Below are 16,817 nucleotides of genomic sequence, written 5' to 3' on the forward strand. Positions count from 1 at the left end.
TCCCAACGAATTAAGGCTGCCTCTCTCATCTTCTCAAAAGGGATGCCCAACACCTCTTGGGGTGTCACCTTGTGTCATTCTTTGAGTTCACTTATCCTTGCAAGTCTCTTCTGCTTTGGGTCTATCTCAGTGTTCCTGATGAAGTAGGATGATTTGACAAATTCCGTGTGGCAAGCTAGTCAGGAGGAGTGGTGTCTTCAATATCTAGCATGTTGCACTCCTCCACATCTAGTGGCAAGGGTGGCAATGGTGGTTGTTCTATCTCTAGGAAGTGTTGTCCGTGCTCATCTGAGAAGCCATGTACCTTGAGTTGATGCACTACCTCATCTCTTGTGGGTTACATTGTACTCATGTAGCTGTGATAGAGGTCTCATCATGTTTTGAAGTGCCTCTCTAGACATTTGCAATTTCCTTTTGAGGTCTTCTATCATATCTTCTTCTATGAGTTATGTGACTTCAGTCAGTGTCTTCATGAAACTCCTCTACTGAATCTTCATTATTCTCTCTGCCACTTCTGCCCTATACAAGGCCACTTCCTTGTCATGTTTTGCCTTTGCCAATTTGTGAGCTAGCTCCTAGATGGGTTTTTCACTTTGCTTCTCGTTGTTCCATCTTCTTCTTGGCTTGTTCTAACCCTTTGTTCTACCACTTCGTGAAGGCTTCCAAAGTGCCAATTTGGTCCCTCATATTTCACTAAAGTCCTTCTTTCTCCTTGTTGAGTTCTTCTATTCTTTGATCAAGGTCTTCCTTGTTCCTATTGGCTTCCTCTTGTTGCCTTGCCAATTGGAGCATCATGTCCTTCACCAATATAGTTTCCTCTGTGTCTTGTTGCAATTGGCCAATCTAGTCTACTTTTGCTTCACTTTCTCTTCTAGTTGAGCCATGGTGGCCATGGCCTCCTTGTGCTGTGCTTTCCATTTTTCCCTGCTCTCCTTCTCTTATGTGTATTGATGTAGTACTTCTTTGTACTTGTTATAGCCCACTCCTCTCTTTGCTAATGAAGCTATCTCCATTCTTAGGGTGTAGAAGTCCCTTGTGTGCTGTCGTTGCAAGGTGACATAGACCTCTTTCTCTTTTTCTAGTGCTAGCATGGCCAGTTTCCTCTCCTCTTCCTTATGGTCCCTTTGCTCTTCCAAGGTATTTAGTAAATCATCAAAGTCTTGTCCATGCCCTTGTTCGATGAGTGGAATGTGAGATGACGTTTCTTCTACCCTTAGGATCTTCTCACCCCTCCTTTCCACTTTTGCTTTCTTTATGGCTAGTCTCTTTGATCCAATGCCCACTAGTTCTTTTGATCTACTTCTCAAGACCAACAAATATATTGCATCCCGCCACTATGTTACCAGGGCTACTTGGATACTCCCTTCTCCTACAGGGGTTAAGAGTAGGGGTGGTAAGTTCAAGGGTGGTGTGGCTTTTTTTGCCTATTAGCTCTTTCCCCTTGTCTTCAGCCCCATGGTGTCCCCCACTTGTTGAACTTCCTACTTTCTCTATGCTTTCACTTGATCCTGCTCCAAGTTGGGGTGGGTTGGGTAGAGCATCCGTGTCTACTCTTATTCTCCCTCTTGTCTAGTCCACAGAGTTTCATATAAGCTGATGATAGTCCTCATTCTCCTATCTTTCCTTGGCTTGGCATTCCTCTTCTACCTTTCGAGGTTTCTCCATGGCCGTTTCTAGTGCATCCTCTTCTTCCCAGGGTGTTTTTTCCTCTTCACCCTAGTTCTTGGTGGTGTATTTCTTCTTGCCCCATTTTACAGAACCCTTATCCTTGATTTTTTCATGGTCATATTTCCATGCCTTTTCTCCATTTCCAACTTTCTCCTCTTTTTGCTTTTAGATGGCTTCAAGCTCTGCGCTGTGCATCTTCTGCCCTGGGTGGTCTACACACTCTCCCCTTCTTGGGTTTGACTTTGCTTCTCCTATGTATTAGATCTTGCTTTGCTTGCCTTTTCCTTTGAGGTTACTTCTTGTATTCAGGAGGTTGGCATATCCTCTTGTGTGCTTGTTACCCACTGCTTGACTACATTTGGGTCATTTAGAGCTTCCTCCACAATTTAGTACACTAGCAGCTCTTCCTATAGCTTTTCCTCTAGTCAGCTTTCAGCTTCTCCTAGTGACTTCCTTAGACTCCATAGCCTCCGTAAGTAACTCAGTCATTGCATGTATTGTGTTTCTTGTGTATGTGATTAGGTCCACATCCTTCAAGTGCCTTATGACCAAGTCTTCAAACATGGTCAAGTGGATCATGTTCATTGCTTGCAACATTGTGGCAAGCATAGAAGAACAATCTGTGTATAAACTTGGCTTGCAATTGTAAATTAGGATCAAGGATTGTCTCTAGCTTGATGCTGTCTGAAAGGTGAGAAGGATCGAAGCTTGCTTGGAAGTGAGCTATGGCAGAGAGTAAGAGCAAGAAGAGAGAGAGACACAAATGGGAACTCCAATAGTCACAATGTGTGACCGGGTCTTCCTTTATTCAAATTGTCACTAAAAGAATAAAGAATAAAGTGACGGTGACGGGCACCCGCCACCTACAATGTGCAGTGGCGGGTATTGTCAGTGTAATAATACACGGGCAGCTAGGCAAAGGTGCCTTTACCCCCAACAACCTCCCACTTAAAGGTGAATCTGCCCCAATGAGGAGTGAAAAGAAAAAGAAAAGAATGTACAATGTACACATGTACAACACAATGAGGAAAAACGTCATCTCATCCAATGCCCACCAATCTCCTGAGGAAGGCAAAGCGCTCACTAGTGAGGCTTTTCGTGAGTAGATCTGTAGGATTTTCGTTAGTGGTGATCTTGACAAGGTCAACAGACTTGTCCTCCACGACCCCACGTATGAAGTGATACCTCACCTCAATGTGTTTTGTCTTTGCATGGAAGACCCGATTCTTGGCTAGTTGAATAGCACTCATAGAATCTGAATGTAGCATAGGTATAGTATCAATCCCAAGGTCATGAACCAAACGGCCCAACCATATGGCCTCCTTGCAAGCCTCAGTGGTCACAACATACTCGGCCTCAGTGATAGAGAGAACCGTACACTTTTGAACCATGGACATCCAAGAAATAGCACCTCCAGCATAGGTAAAGACATAGCCGGAAGTGGATTTCCTACTATCTGCATGTTCTGCATAATCGGAATCTGTGTAGCCCACAACTCCTATATCCTGGCTGCCATAGCAAATACACATATTTGTTGTGCCCTTCAGGTATCTCATGATACCCTTTATGGCATCCCAATGCTTTTTGCCAGGTGTAGCCATATAGCGTGCCACAATACCAACTGCAAAGGCAATATCTAGATGAGTGGCTATCATGGCATACGTCAAACTGCCCACGGCTGATGCATAAGGGATCTTGACCATCTCAGTCCTCTGCTCATCAATCAGCCTGTGAAACCTTCACATAAGAAGGTAATGGATAGGCAATAGGCTTTACGTCCTGCATGCAGAAACACTCAAGGACTTTAAAATGTACTTCCTTTGTGAGAGGTAGAGTAGTCCCTGATGCCTGTCGCACTTAATGTGCATACCAAGAATGTGAGAGGCCTATCCCAAATCCTTCATCTCAAAGCTCTTCTTTAGCTGAGATTTAAGAGCATCCAGCTCATCACGAGCTTTCGTTTCTATTAGCATATCATCCACATAAAGTACCAAAATAAGCAATGAGCCATCACGGGCTTTCTTCGTGTAAAGACACGGATCCATAGCACTTCCGTTGTAGCCTTGTGACTGCATAAAGGCATCAAACTACCACTCCCTAGGTGCCTGCTTCAAGCCATAAAGACTTTTCTTCAACTTGCACACTAGGTGCTCCCTGCCAGGTTCTACAAAGCCCTTAGGATGTTCCATGTATATCTCATCATGCAAATCCCCATGCAAGAATGCAGTCTTGACATCCATCTGGTACAAGTCCAAGTCAAGCTGCATGACTAAGGCCAAAACCAAGCGTAGGGTGGTCATCTTGACCATAGGAGAAAAGACTTCATCAAAGTCAACTCCATGCTCATGTTTAAAACCCTTAGCGACAAGTCTTGCCTTATAAGCTGGCTTGGGGTTTCAAGGGTTACTTTTTAGCTTGTACACCCATTTGCATGGCAAAGCCTTCTTGCCCTGAGGCAGTGCAACCAAATCCCAAGTCATATTCTTGTGCATGGAGTCTATCTTAGACTGCATAGCCCTCTCCCAGGAGTTACTGTCACCCCTACGCATAGCCCTCTCCCAGGAGTGACTGTCACCCCTGCGCATAGCCTCATCATAGGTGAGAGGCTCTCCCACATCTGTAACCAAGACATAATGCATCGAGGGCTCAAATATATCAAGTGGACATCTATCTCTAGTAGACCGTCTCACGGCAGGCTCTACGGCCGGTCCAACATCCTAGCCATGTGTACCAACTGCTACTGCAGGTTGTCCAACTAGCTATGCAGGATCACGTGGCTCCTCCTGGAATATAACCCTGTGTATCTCTACCACCTTCTCAGGCTGTCTATGCATCTTGTCTTCATGGAAGACTATATCATGGCTGCGGATGACTTTCTGTGCTTGCGAATCCTAGAGGCGGTTACCCATCTTGCATGCATCCCCATAGCCAAGGAAAATGCATTTTACACTCTTAGAATCCAACTTAGTACGCTTTTCTTTGGGCACATGGTAGAATGCCTCACATCCAAAGGCACGTAGATGCGCATAAGATGGAGGTTTCCCAGTCCATACCTCCTCTGCAACCTGGAAATCCAAACCACTAGAAGGTGATCTATTTATGACATGCACACTTGTACTGACTGTCTCAGCCCAAAAGCTCTATGGTAAGCCTTCATGGCTAAGCATACTTCGTACATGCTCATGGATGGTTCTATTCATCTGCTCAACCAAACCATTCTGGGATGGGGTATAAGGAGTGGTCAATTGACGCTTAATACCCCTCTCGTCACATAGTTGCTCAAAAGCACATGACACATATTCTCCCCCATTGTCAGTCCTAAGGCATTTCAGCCTATGCCCAGTCTGGTTTTCAATAAATGCAAGCCATCTCTGAAATATAGCCAAGACATTGAACTTAAGCTTAATGGGGTAAGCCCAGACTTTACGCGAAAAATCGTCAATGAACGTCACAAAATACTTTGCACCACACATAGACTGACAGAGCATGGGCCCACAAACATCCGAATGTACCAACGCTAGGGGCTCACTCATGCATGTCCTACCAGACTTCTTATGTTTATTCCTAGTTTGTCTACCATAAAGACAATGCTTACATGAATCAAAACATGCATAGTCAAGGGGCAGTAAGTACTGCAAACGAGAAAGCATTTTCATTCCCTTCAAGGACATATGGCCCAAACGTGCATGCCAAAGAGATACATGTGGGATGGAATCCACTAACAAAACATAGTCAATAGAGGACACATCAACTACAAGAGGATAGAGGCTACCAGCTTTGGCACCTCTAGCAAGCACAAGTCTGCCACGGGTGATCTTCCAGGCAGAATCCCCAAATGAAACATGAAACCCAGCATCATCAAGCTGCCCTGCAGACATAAGGCTACGTGTAAGTGTAGGTACATGATGTACATCCTGTAACAGAAAAGTACTGCCAGTAGAGAACTGCAGCCGTACATCCCCAATGCCAACAATAGCAAGTGACCTATCATCACCCAAGTGAACTGAACCAGAGACAGTGCGATAGGAGTGGAAACACTCACGGCATGGTGTAACATGAAATGAAGCACCAGAATCCAAAAGTTAGCACTATGCAGACATAGATTCAACATCGGTCAATGATGTAGCATCAGAAGAACTAGCTGCAAGTATGTACTCCCCATCGGAGTCATCAGTCTACATGACATTTATCTCCTCGTTTTTCACACTGGATTTCGCAGGCATAATGCTGTGATCAGAGTTCTTTTCATGTACTTTGTTTTTCCCCTTCTCTTTGCGCTTCTCATTGTGCAACTCATGACACTGTGGGTGTGTATGACCCTTTTTGCCACAATGATGACATGTCACATTAACATTTCTCCCATGAGACTTGCTGCACGACTTACCACGCGACTTAGACCTAGACTTCTACGAGCCTCTGCCACGGCCATTCCCACATTCATTCTTGCCATTACCATCTTTGCCTCTAACAGTCAAAGCATGCGACACACGAGAGGCATCTAAGTTCTTATGGTTGATCTCTTCCTGCAGAAGAGCACTCTCTACATCAGGCAAGTTCAAAATAGTAGCAGGAGCACATAAGGCAGTGCGGAATACATCCCATGGCTCACTTAGAGTCCCAAGAAAAAACAATGAAGTAACCTCATCATTAAAGGTAATACCCTGAGAAGTCAAGTTCTTGAGAATAGCATGGAACTGGCTCAAATGAGTAGACATTTTCATATTCTCCTTCATGCGCAGGTCCATAAGCTGCTTCAGCCAATACGTCTGACTTGCTAGACTTTTCTTATCATAGAGGTTCTTAATTTTATCCCAAAGCTACCAAGCACTATGTGCTTCCTCAACCACATTGTAATGCACCTGTTCAATGAAAGACAAGATGAGGGTGGACTTGCATAACTCATCAAGCTCAGCCCATTCGTCATCAGCCATAGTTTCAGGCTGCTCGCCATGCATCGCTAGTGGCTTTATATGCGATTTTTGCACCAATACCTACCAAACTTGGCTCTTCCAATAGGCATAATTTGTACCATCAAGCTTAATGATGTTGAAGATAGCACTGTCAGTGGAAGAAGAACCCATAATGCAATCCAAAACAGTGCAGACAGTTCAAAACTTCTTGTTGTTTAGCTAATGATGTTGCCCACCAAGTAGCATCAAAAGTACATAAAATCAGGATGATTCAACATGAAAATTCCACATCAGTCTATACATAACTGCTTGCTGTAATAAATTACAGCCAGATACAATGAGAGCAAACTGTAGGAAAAATCAATGCACCAAGTCAACCACTGACTATCAAAGCATAACCAGCATCAAGCAGACATAAATCAGCATAATGACACTCATACGGACATCGAGCAAACACCTAAGCATGTCAAATGAATCCTCAGTAAGCCGGCACACCCCCTGTGTAATAGGGTAAAGTGTACACAACACTGGCAAGACCTAACACAGAGAGGTGCATGCTCAAGGAGTGCAAAGCCCAAATTAGTCCAAGTACATGTATGCGGACCACGGCATATCAACCATGCAACATCCAAGTGAAGAAGATCCCGGTCTCAGAAGACTCAAAGCTCAATAGCATAAACCACCTGCTCAATGTCTGCCAAACATCCAACAATGCTCCCAGTAGCACAAAAGCCATATGGATCAAGCCAAGAAGCTCAAGAAGGGCATATGAGAGCAGCAATGATGAAAGATCCAAGACCAGACATCGATAAGACATCATGAACATATAGGCTATGTAGCCTCCAATTATAGCATCCATAGACATCAATTGTATCCCAAATATAACTCTGGCAAGCCAAGAAATATCCCAAGTAAGTTCCTGGAAGCCAAATGCAAGCCAAGACAAGGCATTAGTAGCAATTGGCTCCAAACAATGTAAGTAGCATGTAGTAGTGGCATAGGCCAACAAGCATATCAAGTCCAGTCAGACATAGGTAACATACATGCCGTATGTACATCCAAGACAGAGCATCAAATGCATTCCAAAGCCGAGCTCAAGCTCAAATGAAGATCCGGAACCAAAGACAAGCTCGATGTCGTACCCTGAAGGTCAATACTTCATTGCATATCCCAAAGACATAGCCCGAAACCAATAGGAAAAATCCCAACCAACAACAAAGTGTTCGCATCCAAATCAAGGCTCAATAGCTCTCAAATAGCATATCCGGGCATAAACCATGATGATCAAGCATCAATACATCCAACAGGACACCCGAATGTCAACAAAGAGCATTATGCATAAGCCGTCCTTGATAAAACCTTGCTGCCCAAATAATGTACAATAGCAAATCCCTACATAAATCGAGCTATGGAAGCTCAAACCAAGTCCCAAAGCATCTCAAAACATTGGGCAAACATCCCCAAAGTATCTGGGCATCAAATACCAAGCCTTGGGAGCATCATATAAGCTAAGAGCATGATATTTTCTTGCTATAAATCAACTCGGATCTGTTGCAAAAAATGTTGTGATCAAAATTTGGCAGATTTGACATTGCCATTGCGTTCAGAGCATGCCAAAACCCCAAGTTAGACTCTTATCTTGCCTAAATCGGGTTCTGGATGCCCGAGATATGAGAAAAAATGGGATTTTTGAGCCAGATTTTGAAACAGACGCAAAAAAAACGTGAGTTGACTGTGGGGCCTATTGGTTATGCTAAGGATAAGGGGGAAAATGGGGGCATACAAGGTGCCCAATGAAGCCAAGGAACACCTACAAAGAGCCTATGAGGGCTGGGGAGAGGCGGGAGATGAAATCTTACCTCGGGGGGAAGAAGCCATGGCTGGCATTGAAGCTCCAAGCTCTAGGTTTCAATTCAGGCTGAAGTAATGCTGGGTCAAGCTCCATGATCAAGCTCTAATCCAAAGCTCTGATACCAATTGAAAGGTAAGAAGGATCGAAGCTTGCTTGGAAGTGAGCTATGGCGAAGATCAAGAGCAAGAAGAGAGAGAAACACAAATGGGAACTCCAACAGTCACAATGTGTGACCGTGGCTTTTTTTATTCAAACTGTCACTAAAAGAATAAAGAATAAAGTGACGGTGATAGGTGCCTGCCACCTGCAGTGTGTAGTGGCGGGTACTGTCAGTGTAGCAATACACGGGCGGCTAGGCAGAGGTGCCTTTACCCCCAACACCGTTATCCCATTGCCTGCTTTGTAAATTTGAACTAAGCCACAACATATTTTATTTCTTTTGGTTTGAAAGGACACTATGGTAGGCCTAGAGATTGATGTACCAATTATGCTACTATAGAGAGAGGAATCTCCACCTTCTATAGTCCCTTTGTTTTTTTCACCATGATAGTCCCTACTCTTTTCATCTTGGATGGTGAGCTCTGCTCCCAAACTTCTCCACATACTTAGCCAAGAAGAACACTTCCACTAGTTCTTTCTACTATGTGTCAACAACTTGTCTGAGGTCCTAGATTTGTCTGTATCTTAGCTCTCCGTTTCTTAGGATGTCTACATTCATGTTATATTTTGCTTGCTCTGCATTTGTAAAAGGAATTTGTGGCTTTCCATGCCTCTCACGAACAACCTTCTCATAGACTCTTGCCATTTTTTAATGTGTCTATAAAAAGTAGAATCTATGTGATAACTGTAGACATACACAAGAATGTAGGCTTATGAGATGTTGTAGGTCCCTTCTATATAGAAGCCAATCATAAAAATTAGGATTGTATTCTAGAGCAACATTATGTTCCATGTCACTTGGCCTAACGCCCACATGGGTGGTATAGGTGAGAACATCTGTGAGGAAATCTCCTATGTCCAGGCATCTAGCAAAGTGTAGTTACTTCTCACATAGTGCTTTATCCAAATATGGATGTAGTAGCACATGGTCCTTGAGGTGATTTTTTCATGTGATAGCTAGAACTTGAAAGGAAGTGGGTGTAGTATAAGTGGAATCATACTCAATGGTTTTGATGGCTCAACATTATTTAGCATGTTGTTGTGCCACTGCGTGGGCACAGTGTGAAAAACTCTAGAGTGCATCATCATTCAGCTTTCTTATTGATATACAGAGGCAATGCCATATTAGTCATTAGTGTCAGTGTCCGTAGTCTGGATGGTTCAAAAATACTAGATTTTTGGACAAGTTTAGCCTTTTTTTTAATACCTTAGATATTATTTCTTGTAAATATCCAAAAGTTGTAGACAACTTCTAGAATAGGATGACATGTAAAAAAACGCAAGTGTCTTTTAGCCATTTTTGGGGGATTTTATGCAAAAAGAAGGATTGGCGAAATCGTGCAACGTGCGATCGTAGTTTATTGCAGCCAATGCGCTTATGGCTATGGCAGAACAACCGGCTATACCTATTGGTGCTCTTAAAGGTAATGTTGTGGATAAATTAATCAAAGGCATGCGTGATTTGAGGCTGAATTTGACAAAAATCAATCCAAAGGTAAAAAAATTGGATGTCAAGGTGGAAAAGAAGGGTCGGGCAATAGCCCAAAGACCATACAAAGAAGGATACAAGAGGAGATGCATTTGGTGTGACAGTTTACAGTATGAAAAGCGAGACTATATAGCCTACCATGAAGCGAAAGCGAAAAGGTTAGTCTTTTGGAAAGATGGAAAAATACATACAATAGAAACTAGTCTTCCAATGGAGCCAAATTTTGGAAATGGTGGCATGCAAAAGAGGTTGGAAGAGATGGCTGTAAGGATAGCATTTGTTGCCATAGATGCAGCCACATATGGGTTGAGAATTGAAAGGATTGATGAAGCTTGTAAAGGAGGCATGGCTAAAGAAAAATCTCGTGTTTGGATGTAGGCATTAGATTTCATGGGAAAAGGCAAAACAACAAAGTCTGAATTGGCTGATGCAACTTGTTAGCCGTTGGCTTGACACTACATTTACCCTTAGAATGGTGTATTACCTTAGTTATTACTATTTCCTATGTGAAGCAGCCTTTATATGTCTTATGAAGTTTACTGCCTCATGAAGTGCAGTTTTGGGGCAGTTGAAAAAACGTGACTTGATGAGGCATTTTGTGTGTTCTTCTTGTCTATCTGATCACTTTTGATGATTACACCTGATGTATGATGTTTCTACCTAATTATGAAGAGGATCTGCCAGTTGGAACCATCATGGCTGGAGTCTTGATCTCATTTGTAGCATGTCTTGTGTAATTCATTCTCTGCTTTATGATTAGTAGTGTTGAATGTAGTGTATCTATGCCTTCATATGGTTAGTTCTGAGTTCCTATGATTTCTGGGTGTGAGATTAGGTATTTGCTTCATGAAGTATTTCTCTGTTCTTTTATGTATTCTGCATAGAAAGGGCAGCAACACTTTGGCGATCCTGCCATTGCCTTCTTGGAACCTATGTGTCAAAACATTATTCAAAATGATGAAGGTTAAGCCCAGATGTTTGAAGTTCCTACATGAAGCAACAGTTTTCTACGTGAAGTAGAAGTTTTTTGCATGAAGAAGCAGAACCAAAATCAAAACAATTCAACTCTCTTTATGTGGTTTTCTATTTCTGGATGCTGACCCATAGTCGAAATACTTTTCTTTGATGATATATATCTGAAAATCTAGTTGCTTCTTGGGGCAGTGGTATATTGCTTCAAGTAGCATGATGCAGATTACAGGCTTAACTTTGCATTTCTGCATATATGTCAACGAATTACCCATACCGATCAAATGTTATTCTAACCCGAAGCAAATCCAGAGAATTACGGGAGTTATTGGCAGGACAACAGAGGGAGTTATTGCAGAATGACAGCTGGGAAGCAGGAGGAATTGACACCCTGGATGAGGAGGAGTTTCCATCTTTTGGAGAGGAGTTCTAGGATGTTGGTACCTCTGCTGGTACCGCTATTGTGTACCATTCCCCTGCATCGTCTACTGAATCTCCCTCAAGCTCTCCTGATGAAGCAAAAGGAGTACCTAACATACAAGATCTTTCAACCCCTCCGGATTGTGTAGCACAACGATTACAACATTTGGTGTTAGGAAGTGCAGTCCTATTGAGGAGACCATTGGGTACTGCGAGGAAGTCTTTAACTTTTGATCCCTTACCCCCATTAAAGAAGAAGAAGTTCTGAATTATGAATCCCAATCCACCACTTAACCCTAAGGTTAGGGCGTCTAAATTCTCAAGGAAGAAGAAAGAAGACCCGGATTATTATGTCGCTCAGTTTGAGACAAGGTGGGTGGCCAGTGGCTTCAACAATATGTTTGGGGATCAAGTTAAATTACAGCAGTTTGCGGCAACTTTCAAGGGTAAGGCTATGGATTGGTATAGTACTTATGATGCTGGATACTTTACCACATATGGTGACCTTAAAACCGCTTTCTTAAGTAGGTTTAGAAAGCATAAGACAGCTACTGATGTGTTGAAAAGGTTGAAGCAGATCAAGCAGAAGACAATGTTAGTGCAGGATTATGCACAGAAATTTAAAAATCTATTAAACAGGTTGAATCAGGAAGATAGACCTTCTACGGAGTTACAATACTCTTATTTTGTTAAGGGTTTGGACAAAGCAATTGCATCGGCAATTGCTAATGCAGAAATTGGAAATAATAATAGTATAGATCGGCTGGTCGAAGCAGCCCAGCGGCGGGTGGAAAAGAGACTTGGTAAGAGTAGATCCAAGAAGAAGAGTAAACATGACTCTTCAGACTCAGACTCTGATGGTTCTGATTTAGAGGATAGTAGTGAGGAGGAAGATACTTCATTAGACTCTGAGCCGAAAACCGAATCAAGTGACTCAGATGATGATCGAAGTAAGCGTAGATAGAAGAGATACAAAAAGAAATCCAGGAAAGATAAAACCTCTTCTAAGGATAGCAAGAAGGGGAAAGAGAAAGAGGAAAAAACGGCCTTGGAAAAAAGGTTGGAAAAGAAAATTAAGAAGCAACTGTTGGAGATGGGAGTATTGACACCTTCCAGAAGTGTAAAGTCATGTACCATTTGTCAGAAAGTGGGCCATGAGGCTAGAGAATGCTGGTATAATCCAGTTGTACGGAATGCAAGGCAGCAAACAGCATCTCCAGTGGCACTAGTTAACCAAATTGCACCTGAATTGGCACAGCAAAGAGGATTTAGAGGCTTTGGTAGGAAGGGTCAGCCACCTAAGCAATGGGGTACTGACCAGCCAATGCAATGGAATAATGTTCAACAGAGGCAGTGAGGACCTTGCTATTACTGTGGCAGGCAGGGACACATGTCTAGACCTAACTGTGAGTTATGAGTACGCCATAGGGCTGAAAGGGGAATGCAGATCAGGGAGCAGGAAGAAATGCAATCGGCAGGACTACCTCGTGGACAGCAACCATCGGCACCCGCAACAGTAGTCCTAGTAGAGTTACTTGTAGAAGTCATGGAGAGTGAGGCAGTAAGTCATCAAAAGAACCAGCAAGTTTGTGAAGCTATACAGAAAGAAGTGCTATGTAAGGGTGTGTTAAATGTTACTAAGCATGGTTTAGAGCCGCAGGTGAGCTGTGACTATTCAAATTGCATAGTTGTGGAAGATTGTCTGGATGAGACAACAGTTTTGGCCATTACCAGAGAAAAAGCTAAGCAAAAGATTAATTGGGAAGATCAAGAAAAGGCTAGGGAAGTGGCTTCCAATGAAGTTCTGAAGTTGCAGAAAAAACAGTCTGCAAAATAGCTTAAAGTTGCAAAATTGCCTTATGAAGTTCAAGACAATCAGCTGCTTCATGAGGAAAATCAGAAGGATATGCTTGTGTCAGGAATGCAGTTCAGTAAACAATCACAAAGTTTGAAGCCTTATGAGGCATTGCATGGTTCTCATGAGTTGTTTGCTGCACTAGCCAAATCTTCATTACAGTTGACTTTGGAACAAATCCTTGATTTAATTCCAGGATTTAAAGAAAAGCTTTTAGCTAAGATTATGTCGAATCAGGATGAAGTGTTTAAGCATTATACTATGGATCGAGAGCAGACCTCAGATTGTCAAGCAATGAGTCCCACACAGATGGAGATGGTAGACTATAAAGTTTCGACTATTCAAGTTGATTATTTGGGTAGCAAGTTTGATGATGTTCTTCTAGATGGAGGTTCTGGAGTTAATATTTTGCCTGAAGAGATGTATTTGGCACATAAGTTGCAAGGACTTGTGGCAGCACCATTTCAGGTTAAAATGGCATATCAAATAAGAATTCAGCCATTGGGAATATTAAAGAATCAGCTTATTCGGATAGTCGGGCTGAAGTTCAAGGTTAGTTTTGTTGTTCTTCGTATGGAAGGTTTAGGGGATTCATATAATATGCTATTGGGAAGACCGTGGATTAGACTAGCCAAGTTGAAGCAGGATTGGGGCTCAGATACAGCGACTATTCCTCATGGAAGTAAAGAGGTCAAGTTGTCCACAAGTAATCGGGTACTTTTGGAACCTAAGTACCGTCCGTTAGTTGCTCACACAATTAATGTTGCACCTGAGATTGAGGATGATGAGGAGGAACTTTTTATGCAAGCTAACCCCACAGTTGTGCCAGTTTTTGAAGTGGATGTTCAGAAAATTTTGGCTCAGTATAGGGTATTTCCAGCGGTATTAACATCAGAAGTGGTTTTATCTTCAGAACAGAACAGTTACCCCATGCATCAGTAGAGTAATTTGATGCAGCAAACTGTTTGCCCCATGAAGCAGGACAATGACTTCATGGAGTAGAGTAGTGATTTCATGCAGTAGAATAGTAATTTGGTGGTGGAAAGTAATGTTACTTCTGAGGGAAGTAAAAACACTGATTTGGGAACACTTAATGACCAAAAGAAGCCTTCTTTGGATACAGAGGAGGATTTAGACAAAGCGAGTCAGCAAGCTATTATAGATGCAGAGCTGAAATATGAGCATACCATGCATAAGTCAGCTAGAGTCTTTGAGGATGATGTCCAAGAAGTGTATTTGGAAGCTGAAATAGGCTCTAAATCGATAAAGGTGAGTATTTTTGTTGAGGAAGATTTCAAACAACAATTAATTAAGTTGTGTAAGGACTTTCAGGATATTTTTGCTTGGGAATATATGGATATGAAGGGCTTTGATCCAAAGGTGTGTCAACATAGAATTAATTTAAAGGCAGATGCAAAGCCGATTATGCAGAATCGGTATCGTATGAATACTAATTATGCTAAACAGGTGAAGGAAGAGATTGACAAACTTCTTTGAGTGGGTTTTATCCGCCCTGTTAATGAAGTGACTTGGTTGTCACCAATTGTGGTGGTGCCTAAAAAGAATGGCAAAATACGGGTTTGTGTAGATTATAGAAAGTTGAATGCAGCAACTATTACTGATCCATTCCCTCTTCCATTCACGGATTCTTTATTGGATGATGTGGCAGGCCATGAGATTTATAGTTTTTTGGATGGTTTCTTTGGCTATAATCAGATTTGCATGCATTCGGAAGATATGGATAAGACAGCTTTCATAACCGAATGGGGTGTCTTTGTGAGTACTGTCATGAATTTTGGTTTGAAGAATGGACCTCCAGAATTTCAGGGTGCAGCTCATAAAACCTTTGATCCTTATCTTACATCTTTTATGAGGGTCTTCATAGATGATTTTTGTGTATTTGGTAAGAAAGTGGATCATTTGCTGCATCTTAGACTTTGTTTTGAAAGATGCCGTCAATTTGGCATGTCCCTTAACCCTTTCAAATCTGTTTTTGTTGCTAAAAGAGGAGTTCTGCTGGGGCATATCATTTCAGAAGAGGGTATGGCTATTGATTTAAGGAAGATTCAAGTAGTTCAGAAGGTTGTAGTACCTACAACAGTTCAAGAAGTGATGCGCTTTGTGGGGCAGGTCAAATGGCATAGCAGGTTTTTGAGGTATCTAGCTCATATTTGTGCTCCACTAACATTGTTAACCAAGAAAGGGGTTTAGTTTGTGTGGAGGCATGACCAGGATAAAGATTTTGCTATATTGAAAAAGATGCTGGTTGTAGCACCAATTTTGTAACCACCACAATGGGATCTTCCGTTTCATGTATTTGTGGATGCATCTAATATTGCAGTAGGTGTAGTTTTGATGCAGGAAAGGGTTCTTGGTTGGTTCAGACCTGTCTATTATGCAAGCAGACGGCTTACAACAGCTGAGAAGAATTATACTGTTACTGAACGGGAAGCTTTGGGGATGATCTTTGCATTGAAAAAATTTAGACATTACTTGTTGGGGAACCAAGTTATTTTTCATGTGTGGATCATTGGGCTTTGTTGTATCTTATTAACAAGCCGCAGCTTACAGGAAGATTGGCAAGGTGGATGTTATTATTGCAAGAGTTTGATTACAAAATAATACATACACCAGGTAAAGAGCATGCAGTTTGGCTGATTTTCTGAGTAGAATTGAGTCAGTGGACCCTGTATTGGGGGTGAATGATCAGTTGCCTAATGGAGAATTATTCAATGTTCAAGTAAGTCAATTCAATTCCTTCTATGATCAAATGTTACAGTTTTTGCTTCATGGAGTGATGCCTGCATATTTGTCTAGAGATCACTGTAGAAGATTGGCATTACAAAGCAGGAGTTATCAAGTTATTTTGGGAGTTCTTTATAGGAGAGGCATTGATAATGTGCTAAGAAGGTGTGTAACTGTTCAAGAGCAGCCTGCAGTTCTCCATGAAGCACATGTAGGAATAACTGGAGGGCATTTCTCTGGTCAGATTACAGCTAGAAAGGTTCTTCAAGCGGGACTGTGGTGGCCAACGGTACTCAAAGATGCTCATCAATATGCTAAAGAATGCATTACTTGTATGAAGGAGGGTCAACCTCAATCTCGAGATCGAATGCAAGATCATCCAGTTTTACCTTTGGAACCATTTCAAATGTGGGGTATTGATTTTGTGGGCCCCATCAAGCCAGCTGAGTAAGAATCAGTATATTCTGGTCTGTACCGATTACTGTACTAAGTGGGTTGAAGCCAGAGCATTACGGGATAATAAAGCGGCAAGTGTAGCTTAGTTTTTGTACTCTAATATCATGACCCGTTTTGGATGCCCCATAGAGTTGGTAAGTGATCGGGGTAAACATTTTCTAAATGAAGTAATCAAAGAGCTTACTACTAAGCATATGATTCTTCATAAGAAGTCTACACCTTATCACCCTCAGGCAAATGGACAAGCTGAAAGTTCAAATAAGATTTTACTCCGAATTCTTAAGAAAATTGTGG

The 16,817-nt window shown here is 42.1% G+C and overlaps 1 protein-coding gene across 1 annotated transcript; it reads left to right on the forward strand.

Moving 5' to 3' along the window:
- The first annotated feature begins 13,388 nt into the window (after nucleotides 1-13,388).
- LOC148026235 (uncharacterized) lies at nucleotides 13,389-16,518 on the forward strand. Its single transcript, XM_087692064.1, has 6 exons — nucleotides 13,389-14,204; nucleotides 14,346-14,591; nucleotides 14,655-14,789; nucleotides 15,039-15,452; nucleotides 15,684-15,830; nucleotides 16,033-16,518. The coding sequence occupies exons 1-6, from the start codon at nucleotides 13,389-13,391 to the stop codon at nucleotides 16,516-16,518; spliced, it is 2,244 nt and encodes a 747-aa protein (XP_087548190.1).
- The last annotated feature ends 299 nt before the right edge of the window (nucleotides 16,519-16,817 follow it).

Source organism: Lygodium microphyllum, chromosome 14, assembly GCF_053477565.2.
Source record: "Lygodium microphyllum isolate KBCC chromosome 14, Lygodium_microphyllum_v1.1.10, whole genome shotgun sequence".
NCBI lineage: Eukaryota > Viridiplantae > Streptophyta > Polypodiopsida > Schizaeales > Lygodiaceae > Lygodium > Lygodium microphyllum.